Below are 12,378 nucleotides of genomic sequence, written 5' to 3'. Positions count from 1 at the left end.
TAAATTAATGTAATAACTGATTCCTAGCACATAATAAATAGTATCGTATGTGACCACTAGATGGCATTGTATTGTATAGAATATTGGTGACAAATAGATGGCGTTTAGTTTAGTTTAATTCGAAGGAAAGGTTTACAACCAAATAAGTTTTATTGTAGATCGTTAAAACAATTATTCACATTTATAATTTTAACTATTTGAATATAAAGAGTATTCATTTTTACTTAACTTTCTCGTCAGCCAATCGGCGGCCGTTTCCGCCACATCCCACCTACTAGAAACTAAGGTTGAGTGGAGGGACGGGGTGGCGGAATCGGCCGGTGGTCAGTCGAGTGGTGTGCACGAGTCCGAAAGGCTAGACGAGTAAATACTTTGTTGAGGAACATGTGATCAGTTACGGAAAATAGTAATATTTTCTAAATAGTAATAGAGTAATATTTTCTATTAACTTGGTATTCTTTCACGTCCACGGAGAGCGCTGCAACAACTGTGAGTCAAATCATTTATACGGTTTGTCTCTTCAGCGTAATATTGGTGGTAGTGATATTCTTGAAATAATTTTTCTCCTACAAAACTGCAAGAGCGTTTGAGCGTTAGAGCGTTTTGTTCAAAAAATTGTTGTATATTTTCGTTTATTCATATTATCGATGTAATATTTTTTAATAAATTGCTCAGAGCGACGGCAAATTTTTTGCACACTAATTGACGGGTATATGAAGCCACCTTTATGTCTAAAACATTAGGCTTCTCTTATTTTCTGACAAGGATACCAACGCTTGCATGGAAGTGACACATTTTATGCGTGTAATCAGTGCGCTATGTATTCTATTACATTTTCGGAAAAGTGTCAAAACTCAACAATCTCTATCCCAATATCAAGTTCTTCTTGGTTTTTATCATTATAATTGATGACCTCTTCAGTTTCGCTATGAGTTGTCAGGTTTATCAACCGTTGAGAATAGGATTTTTTTCTAACGGTTTGCAGTTACCAGCGTTGTTTGCACTAATTCGGTGTGAATCAAGGATGTCTTATAAATTGTCTCGAATAAACGAGGAGACCTTAGCAAAAAAAGTTCTATGTGGTCCTGTGAAATTTTATGCATCGGTAAGTATTTTATGGGACAATTTTCGTCACAAATTAAATCTTTGAACAACAGAAACCAAGAATTTCAGTAAACCGCGGTGAATTTATTAATTTAACTTGTTGTCTCTTGTTTCGTATTTTTAGTTTTGCGGCGATGTTCAGCAAACATTAAAAAAAAATGTAGCATGATTATTAAAGTTCAAAGCACGTTTGTAACCACAGCCATGAACTCTGGAATTCAATATGTCAAATAAATCGTATATGAGTTGGATCATTCTGGCCGTGGCACCAACACCTTGAAGTCTGTTACTTGTAACTCCTTTTCACAGAAATCTAATGCCGTAACAAAGCTGCGGCTAAACACCTGGCTAGCTAATAATAATAATAATAACGCACACACTCAACATAGCCCCGCACTAGGAAAACCCTGTGACGCAGGTGTCATGGACACACACATAGACAATCAAAAATTACACCAATTCTCACGAGAGAAATAAATGTAGGCTATTCAAATATTTCACCCGGCCCGGGAATCGAACCTGGGACCTATGTGTGGCAGTCCGGCATGGTAACCGTTCGGCCATGGAGGCAGTGACTTAACGTAACTTACTTAAGTACAATAACTTTCATTACATTTGTTTTAAGGTGTATGTGTGAAGGCGTAACTTATTGGCTAATTGAAAATTCCTTTTTCTTTTTCTTCATAGTACTGTACTGTAGTAGTACTATAGTACTACTGTTTTCATTTTGGAATTTTGGAGCATATGCACTGGATCTACATAGATGTAATTATTAGCACCTGTCTCAGGATGCTTAAAGTTTGTCTTCAACCTATCATGTTGTAATTCGCAGCCTAGTTGCTTGGCCATAGCCAGGTTTGCTGGAAAGCCGTCAAAACTCAATGCCTTGATTGTAATTTTATTTTCATAGCATAGCTCAAGTGCAATATTTATTAGGTTCGCTTTCTGTGCTCCAATGATTTTATCATCTAGGAAGTAACCAATAGGCATTTTAAAACTGCCATTTATTGCAACTATCAAAAACACTATAGCCTCTGTGCATTCGTTGTGGCGATCAGTTTCCAGCTGATTACCGAAATCCACATAGCTGAATAAACGTTGAGTAGATGGTTCGTATTCTACCTTGCGTTTTATTTTCATTTCGTCAAACTTCTTGTCTTTGACGAAATTGTGGGTGTATCAATTCTTCATTGGATGACCCTGCTTTGTTTTTTAATGCTCTGAAGGCTTTCTTCGTAAAACCCAGCCTACCATCTACCGTCTGATACCATTATGTAGGTAAGTGTTCGCAAGGAAGGCAAACAATACATTAACTGCCTCGGTGGCCGAACGGTTACCATGCCGGACTGCCACGCAGAGATCCCAGGTTCGATTCCCGGGCCGAGAGAAATAGTTGTATGGCCTACAATTATTTCTCTCGTGAGTATGGGTGTAATTTGTGGTTGTCTATGTGTGTGTCCATGGCACCCGCGACACAGGGTTTCCCTAGTGCGGGGCTATGTTGAGTGTGTGCGTTATATATTATATTATATATATGTATATATATATATATTATATTATTATTATTATTATTATTATTATTATTATAATACTGAATGTATTTTTTACATATTTATACGGTTTTGTCGAATAAAAATTCAGTGTAAGAGCGATCTCAATTTCGGGGGAATATTTCTTTTTTACAATTTTCCCTGTTCTGTGTTTTACATATTGACGTTACACGATTTCTTCATTTGCATGGTATTGGCATGGCATAAAATAGCTTTGTTACATTATTTGATAAAGAAATCAAACAATTAACAAAGTATTTCGTCTTTTTAACGTATAACTTCGTTTCTATTTCATTTTCCAACAATATGGCACGGTTTTAGTAATTGGATTGAGAACATGTGCTCAATTAGTAACAATACAACTACTTACCAAGTTATTAGCTTAATTCCTAATAATCTGATTACAATTGATGAAAGCAATATTGTTAGATTGGATATAAATTTTATTTTCAGATATTAATCGCGTATAATATTAATGTATTTTTCTCAAACAAACCAACGTTTCGGCTTCTTTACAGGTTCCACAGTCACGGCCTTGCAGTTATTTTCGAAGCTGAAGTTTTTGACAAAAATATAGTTCTGATGAAACTAAATCATATACATTTCAAAAGGTCATGCGAAGGTGTTGATATTGATGGTATCTAATTCAGTTTTTGTGGTCTCCTTTTCCCAAAAGAAGATGGAACTTTTTTGGAAGTAAATAAATCTGGCTGGCGAACCAGATTTTTTTTTCAGATTTATTTTCGCTGGCCCATACTGCGGAAGAGAAGGCGAATTTGTTCACCTCACTCTTTGCAGAAAGTTCGCGTCTGGATGCCGCAGGATACCTACCACCTTTACCTCAGACTGGGTGCACTATGGTGCCAGTTCGCATATGTTAAAAAGAGGTACTCAGAACTCTGCGAAGTCTAGACGTGCATAAAGCTAGCAGGCTAGATGGAATTCCAGCAATAGTCCTGCGTACCTGTGCGCCTGACTTGTCTCCTATTGTCACACGCCTGCATCGCCTCTCGCTCGAGACTAGTGTAGTTCCCAAGTCGTGGAGGCTTGTAAATGTGCAACCAATGTCTAAAAAAGGAAGCAGAGCTGACCCTGTCAACTACAGACCTATCTCAGTCACTTCCATACTCTGCAAAACTATGGAACGTGTACTTGACAACCGTCTCCTGTCGAACCTTGAAGTCAATGATCTCTTCAGTGATCACCAGTACGGATTCCGAAGAGGGTGATCTACTGGGGATCTTCTTGTGTATGCGTCTCACTTATGGAGCGAGGCTATAGAAGAGGATGGCGAAGCCATTGCAGTTTCCTTAGACATTTCTAAAGCCTTTGACAGGGTCTGGCACGCAAGCCTGTTAAGCACGCTTCCCTCTTATGGGCTTCCCACTGACCTTTGCAATTGGATTTCGGATTTCTTGAGTGCACGTTCGATTCGAGTGGTTTTAGAAGGCTACTCTTCCGAACTACGGGCGATAGATCCTCAGGGTTCTCAGCCAGAGTTCCTCAAGTTTCTGTACTGTCCGCAACCCTCTTTCTGCTGCATATAAACGATATGTTGATTCCAGGTACCTTTGGGTATGCTGATGACAGCACAGTTGTGGACAGGTACTAGACCAATGCAAGGGTCAGTGGAGAAGAAATCCAGTCTTGTCGAGAGTCCATGGTTAGTCGTTTGAATTTGACACTTAAATCGGATTGGGGCGATGCCAATCTTGTCAAATTTAATGCTACCAAAACGCAGGCGTGTCTTTTCTCCACTAAACGGAGTTCCTATCACCTGACTCCGACTTTTCGTGATATATCTATACCGATAGCCGATCGTCTTCACCTACTTGGAATGGACCTGTCCTCCAATCTGAACTTCGACAGATACATTGAATCCATGGCCAAAAATGCAGCCAAGAAGCTTGGCATACTTTCCAAGGTGAGGCGTCACTTCTCACTTGCTTCTCACTTGGGACAGTTGCTTCAGCTGTACCAAGCACGAGACCGGTCGTGTATAGAGTACTGCTGCCACTTATGGGATGGCTCTGCTACATATCAACTGGCCACCTTGGATTTAATAGACAAGCGTGCTAAGAGGTATATAGGTGACTCGGAACTGGTAGCGGCGAAGCTGCATAGCATTGAACACCGCCGTAGAGTTGCCAGCTTATCGATATTTTACAGGATATATCAAGGAGAGTGTGCGATGGAATTGTATAATTTGATTCCGCCTTCCCCTTTCCATCATCGGGAGACTAGACGTGGGCGAGGATTCATCCCTATGTTGTGGATATTCCTTGGATTCGCACGAAGCGTTTCGCTTCCACATTTGTATGACGAGCGGCTAGGGAATGGAATTTCCTGCCTGCAGACTTGTTCCCCGAACGTTATAACTTAGACCTTTTCAAGGCGAGTGTGAATAGGCATTATTTAGGTGTGCATCTTACATCCTCGACCTCGTCGTCACTTTCCATCAGATAAGATGGAGATGAAATGCGCACTTATTTTTTTTTAAAAAAAAGGAAATAGAATTTTTTTTTGTATAACGGTGAAAATATCTCTCTAAATGATCTGAGTCGGTTGGATCAATGGAAGTTAGCACTATAGAAGCTTGATGAGGAAATCCTAGGTTTGAATACCTGTAGGACCAATTTAAGATCACCATCGTCGTCGTCCATCCATTATACACTTGACTGCTTGGCACGGATGTTTTCCAAGGAGGAAAATCTCTGTTATATTTTCCGTCCTCTGTGGCCTAGCACTGTGGGCACTAGATTTACTAGCAGTAGAGCTCCATGTGAAAGAGTTCGTCCAGGGAAATACTGGCACCTTACCTATTTCTGATACCAAGCAACTCACGTTACTGCGTTCCGGTTTAGAAGGGTAAGGGTGCTGGTGAAATTAAAGCCACTTGGGACTTTGACTTTGCGATTTAAAGCTCTGAATGGCAGTGCAACTGTTATGGATAGGCATGTCGCTTACCACCAGGTGCACGACTTATTCGTCTTGTCGCTTGATATCATAAAAAAGACAATAGTTCGGTATTATTAAAATCAAAGTCGTTCGTATACGTACATAATAATCTGTGTGTTCTGTGGGATCTATGTGTCTGGGAAGTGGCCCAGAGTGAATTCCGTTACTCTGGTACTCATAATATAAGGAATTATCTAGTTTGAGACCAGGCAATTGGTGTGGGTCTGGCACATTATTGGTGTTATTATTATTATTAAAAGCTGATTATTTCTTCCACTAGATGGCGCATGAATGCTAATGTTGTTGAACTGTCAAACTATTTTATATATTAGTTAAAGTGAACAAATTTTTTAATATGTATATAGAGGTTGATTTATGTTGAGTTAGTATTAAAAAACCGACCTGAAATGTTCGTGGAATTACATCTATCTACTTGCCAAATTTTATTGGAATCGGTTACCGGAAAGTGCGCGAAACCGGATTAATTCCCTAGTTTGCCACCCTTAGAGGTGGAATATTTTCATCAAATTTGAATGGGACCAACAGTGAGGACCAACTCTTTCCAACAAAAAAGAATCATCAAAATCGGTTCACGAATTCCGGAGAAATCGCGTAAGAGACACACACAAAAAAAAATACAGTCGACGACATTGAGAACCTCCTCCGTTTTATGGCGTCATACAGGGTGAATTCGGTTAAAATATATGCCACGCCGATCATGCCGCTACCAACCGTCGCAAAACCATCAAACGCCGACGTCGATAATCTTTCGATCGGCGTACGACCGTACTCCAAGTGGCGATCGTAGTAAGGAAAAAAAAAGCAAAAATCTTAGTTTTAATTAGCGAAGAAAAGTGACTTTCAATTATAAGTAGCGTGAAGTTGCAGGACAAATTAATTTTCCCGTCCAGTCTCCGCTCAATTAAGAAATTCTGTGGACGCTAAATAATTTGCATATTCTGGTCTCTTGTATCTTTATTCAATTCTTTATTCGCTTTATCATTCTTTCCTGTGGAAAGTCTAACACTTTTTACTTAAAATATGTAACATTTCACTTTTTATGAATATCATGATATTTTTACTATGATATTTATCTATTCTGTGTAAAAATACTCCACTAGTTTGTTATTATTATTTATACAAAGATCGAAAAAAATAAAGAAAAATTCCATTGGCCCGACAGGACTTGAACCAGCGTCTGTTTCCTTAACGTGGTTATCGCTCTGCCAACTGAGCTACGGATCTAGTAGACTTTACAGAGTTCTTCGTGTGTTTGTTTTGTGTTTTAGTTGATACGGAGCGCGTACGCACACACGCACGGGTAAAACATAAGCACGCATCTGCACACGCACGCACGACCTCCCACTCGCACAGACAAAAGAGAGACAGTGACTCGCACACGTGTGCACTTTCTCTGGTTTCACCCGCTTTGTTTATTTATTTTGTCTGTCATAGTTACTCAAACAAAAAAAGACTAAATTGTAACGGATGGAAGCCTGGAGATTTGTATCACAACTCTACAATAAGCGTCGAGTAAATTTTATGTGATTTATACCGATATCGTAAAATAAATGTTGATTTAAATGTAGAAATACCATGCTATGACGTTTCGTGTGAGTTGAAAATATATCATAAATAAGTAGGACAATTTACATACTACTAAAAAACCAGAAGAATGTTAGACTCTCGATTCGATAGAAAAACGTTAATAAATTATCCAAACTAATGCAGAACTAAAAGAGAATGTAAACAAATAGAATATGCTAATTATGTAGCGGGTTTAGCATTCATTAGCACAGCGGGGACGTGATAGAAATGTAAATTTTAAAATGCAACTTAACGTTTCTTATAGTTTTCACAGTAGCGCGTAGCCGTATGTGTACGGATAAGCCCGTTGTTTAAAATATTTAAAATATTGCTCTGTGAAAGTTGCCTGATTAGAGGTTATATTAGAGAGAGTGTGTGTTGGAATTGTCCAATTTAATTCCGTTTTCACATTTCCGTTATCGGGGGACTAGACGTAGGCTCAGGGGGTCTACTTGACCAAATTAAAAGACGCATGATGCGAGTGAAGCTTCATTCTTGACGTTGTCTTTTAATTTGGTCGAATATTACTATTTGACAGTTATTTTTTCGGACAGACGTCAGACGGAGGACGAGAGTAGACCCCCAGGTTCAACCACTATGTTGTGGATATCTCATAGATTCCGACGAAGCGTTAGAGCATTTGCGCACCACGTCCGATTTGTATCAGGGGGTCTACTCTCGATCTCCGTCCGACATCCGTCCGAAACAATTACTGCCAAATAAGCAATACTTAACCAAATGAAAACACGCGTGATGCGAATGAAGCTTCATACTGGATACTTGTCTTTTAATTTTGTCGAATATTACTTATTTGACAGTAAGTGTTTCGGGCGGATAACGGACGGAGATCGAGAGTAGCCCCCCAGTTCCGAATCCGAGAAACGACGGTCTGAAATGTCACAGGAATCATTTTATCTCTAGTACAAGCGATAGTCGTATTGTATCGGATTTGAATCGGAATTAATACACAAGCGACATCTGAAGTAAGTCCGAGTTTTCGAGATTTGTATTAGGAACCAATACGAATCGGATGTAGCGCGCAATCGCGTTTTATATTTATGTGGCGAACGACTGTGGAATGAAACTCCTTGCAGACTTACTCCCTGAACGCTATAACTTGGATTAAAAATGATGCTGAATAGACATTATTTAGGTATGCACGCTCCATCGTCGAGTACATGAGCACTCATAAAAATAAATGCGATAAAAAAGGTCTATAATGTCAAATTTAATGTATTCTTGGCTGTAAGCGTTTGTCTAAAAGTTAATATGATATGTATATTTCATAATATAACGTAATAAGTAATCTGTTTAATAATGTAATGTAAATTGGTCTTATGTTCAATTGTTCGTATAAAATATTTTGACGAGCAAAATATGGAATACAATTTAATTCATTTTCGTACAACTATTTGTCCGTTGGTTCACGTAATTACTATAACACGCTCTATTACTTTTCATAATTTATTTTATATGAGCTGGGCCGTCATCAGAATAAATTAAATAAAAATTACAATGTTAACTCAGGACTATAATGTTCTACATCTCAACTTATGTAAGAAAGTCATTTAAGCTCAAAACCGATGACCGGTGGAACAAAAAAAAAGAAGAGCAGTCAAAGTCAAAGACAAATAACCATTTATTCCATAGATAAAATAAATGTACACTTTAAAATGTCACTTTTAAGCTAATGCTCGTTTACTGTGCTGACTTCCCTGAAAAGAAAGAGCAAGAAACTCTAGAGATCACTTTTTTCAAATAAACTTAAATGCTATGGAACTTTGAATCAAATTTGTGTGGAATCTAGCACCAAGTCTTCTTTCCATACATCTTTATCTAAAAATCTTAAATCGTAAATCGTATAAGAAACAAGAAGAAGAAAGAAAAATTGTTTATACCGTTAATAAATTTCAATACAGTACACATACATTATAATATAATTTAACACGTAATACAATACAAATAGAAACAGTACTGCAGTAGATACCGAGAACCTGTGCCAAAAGGCTAGATGTAACCACAATATAAGAAACGCAACGTACAAAAAAATCTGGATGCAAATAGCCCAAGATCGGACAGGATGGTGAGCAAACGAGGAGGAGGCCTACACTTAGCGGTGGGTGTCTAATGGCTGAAGTATAATGTAAGAAAGACTATGTAGAAATTTCTTCCAAAAACCTTGGATTACGACATTAAGAATTTTCCTCACTATCCAATTTCGAAACTAATTTTTAACGCTTATTTTTATTTTGTACGTTTGGTATTTTGAAAGTTAAGAATTCAAACTTTTCCCGGTTCATTTTGCTTGAGTCGAGTGAACTTATTTCAAATTTTTTTACTATACGTGTTCTATTTAGTACAGTTAATATATAAAAAAAAATCATTGGTATGTAAATTACCTACCGAATACAGCTGTTTTCTTGTATAATTTCTAGGTAAGTTTGTTTTACCGTGAACATTTTTAGGAGTCATGTTTTCACATCACTAATCAGTGTATATCCTCAATTGCACTATATATTTTTTCCAAAGTTATTGATTTAACACTTTCACTGTTATTAGGATCAACCAAAGCCATTTGAAGTTGTATCGACTTTTAAAAGTACCACTACTTTCAAAAGCCTGTTGGTGGTTAGCTATCGATCTGCTATTAACCGCCATTACAATTTTTGGTATTCTGCTCTTCAATAGCAAATCGATGGCTTGTCGAAAGGGTAGAAGGCCAAATTGCAGATTAAAATTAAGCTACTACTAATTTCCATTTTAGTTTTAGTAAGGCAACAACGATCGTTAGTAGTTGAATGAATGAATGTCATCACTGCCATTCCACTGACACTGTATTGACACTCAACTGCCATTGCAACTAGATTTTAGCAGAATAGCCGCTCACGCGATGCGCTTCTCCTACCGCAAAATGGCGGCTATTTGGTTTCGCAAATTAGAAAAGCATTCAGTTAAAATACAAGTTTTTATAAATAAAAATTATTATTCTGCATTGCTCAATAAATACCCTCCGTACTACCAACAAAAACATCTCAAATAAAATGCTGCAAATCCTGCACTTAAAAAGTACTAATGAAATTTTTGGTGTACTTGGATAAATATGATAATATTCCGTTTGGGTAGTTCTAACGTTTACCATGAAATTACTCCTTAAAGTATAGTTTATAAACATTTATATTCAGGGTAAACTTAAAAAACGCTACTTACGGTATGTTTTCAATAAATAAACTCCGAAACCACCAGCCCAAACAATAACACACACGATTGTCGTGACGTATTTTGTGAAGTTGTTTATTTTTTTAAATGACAGGCCCACGCATTAAAAACCTTATGGTTTGCTAGAGTAGTTACCGAAATAGCAATTAATATTAGTTCTTTTACCTGTTATAACTTCGAAATCCGACAAATCGGTATAAAATCATCACCGGCACCTCTAGGTGTGGTATTTGTCTACGGCTGCATGTATCGCGTGAGCGGATAATAAATATTATCATAATTGCAATATGATCTTAGTGGAGTAGATATGGAGTGGATAGAATTACAACAACCGGTGGGTTCAAGAACCTTAGCAGAATTGGGGCCCAGCAGCTTGATTTTGATTGCCTCTCGCGATCGGAAACTGCGTCCTTTCCGAGTCGAGGCGCATAATTGGGATTGGAAACTTTTGACATTTCTAATCGGGACAATAGTTGATTTAACTCACAAATTACAAAGATATAGTAGGAATAAGGTTCATATTCTCGCTCAGAAACCCATCTGATTTAGAGACTACCCGATTGGATCGATTCAGATATGAATCACAATCAGGACGCTGGTCTCAATGTAGGGAATTCCTTGTACTATAAGTACTTAGAACAACAAAATTCACTTCGGAGTACTAACCAGAACCACCCAGATTCCAAACAATTTAAAAATATTATTGTTTGTTAGTGTTATTATAACACTCTACTTGTCTTTTGGCAAATACCTTCTTTAAGCGTGGATGCTTTTTTTATTTTAATATTATACAGATTCTCAAGAGACTACTTGTACATGTATTTGTATAAAGAGCACAAATACATGTACAAGTAGTCGATCGTGTATGGAGTACCTACTGCTGCCACCTTTGGGACGGCTCTGCCCATTACCAGTTAGCTGCCTTGGATTCGGTAGAGCGAAAAGTAAAGAACTTATTAACAACAATTCCCTTGTGGAGTCGAAGCTACAAAATCTCGATCATCGTAGAAAAGTAGACTGTTTCTCGGTCTTCTATCGGATACATTTCGCGGAGTGTGTGCATGAACTTTTCAATTTAGTTCCACCCTCACCGTTACTCCTTCGGTTGACGAGAAGGTCCTGAGCACTCCATTCTTATGTCGTTGATATTCCAATTATTCGCACTAAGCGTTTTGCTTTCTCCTTTCTGATGCGTACGGCAAAGGAATGGAATGCTCTACTCTAATCTGTATTTCCCGAAAAGTACAATTTGGGACTATTCAAGACTAGAGTGAATAGGTATTTATTAGGCAAACGCGTCTCATCGTCGGTCACATCATCGTCGCTTAACATCAGGTGAGGTTGTGGCCAAGCTGTATTTATTATATATTAAAAAAAAGATTAGCAAAGACTTCATCATGAGCAGGCCATATCTGTCAAGTGTCAGTTGTAAATCCTGTTGGTGGTACGGATGCATTGTACGGATGCATTGTACGGCTGTAATAGCACTGCAAAAGCAACGCAGCCGCGTCAACGAAACTTAAAGTTGTATTGAATTTATATCGATTTCTGCCATCAAATAGCAATATGAGCATTACTGCGGTTCGGTTTTGAAGGATAAATGTGCCAGTGAAACTATAGGCATATGGGATATACCAACTATACCTATGTCTCAGGTCGACGGGTGCGATGGCTGTGCCCCTATGAGCGGCACTGCAACATATGGGTAGGCGTGTTGCTTATCACTTGACGTACTTCTCGTCCCGTTACTTGATAATCATAAAAAATACACTAAGACCCCACATTAGGGTCTTTCGAGCGCCTGACAGGACGCAACGCCAGCACTGAGCGACTGCTGAATATTGCCCAACGGTGGGTATACGCCGCGCTGGCGTTGCATCACGGTTGCGCCGACGTCGTCGTCATGTCGATGCTAAATGTGCGTTAGCAAGACTCTGATGCTCGAAAGATGCTAGTGTCTCTT

General features: G+C 38.3%; 1 protein-coding gene across 1 annotated transcript in view; it reads right to left on the bottom strand.

Annotated features, from left to right (window-relative positions):
• LOC113240357 overlaps nucleotides 1–12,378 on the bottom strand; it is a 377,235-nt gene that overhangs the window by 19,594 nt on the left and 345,263 nt on the right. Inside the window, exon 5 of the mRNA XM_026477637.1 lies at nucleotides 1,916–2,072. Within this exon, the coding sequence (XP_026333422.1) occupies nucleotides 1,916–2,072 (157 nt within the window). The remainder of the gene's footprint in view (nucleotides 1–1,915; nucleotides 2,073–12,378) is intronic.

Source organism: Hyposmocoma kahamanoa, unplaced genomic scaffold (assembly GCF_003589595.1).
Source record: "Hyposmocoma kahamanoa isolate Upper Pololo Valley unplaced genomic scaffold, ASM358959v1 134, whole genome shotgun sequence".
NCBI lineage: Eukaryota > Metazoa > Arthropoda > Insecta > Lepidoptera > Cosmopterigidae > Hyposmocoma > Hyposmocoma kahamanoa.
Note: the sequence above shows the minus strand (reverse complement) of the source record. Positions and strands in the feature narration are given on the sequence as shown.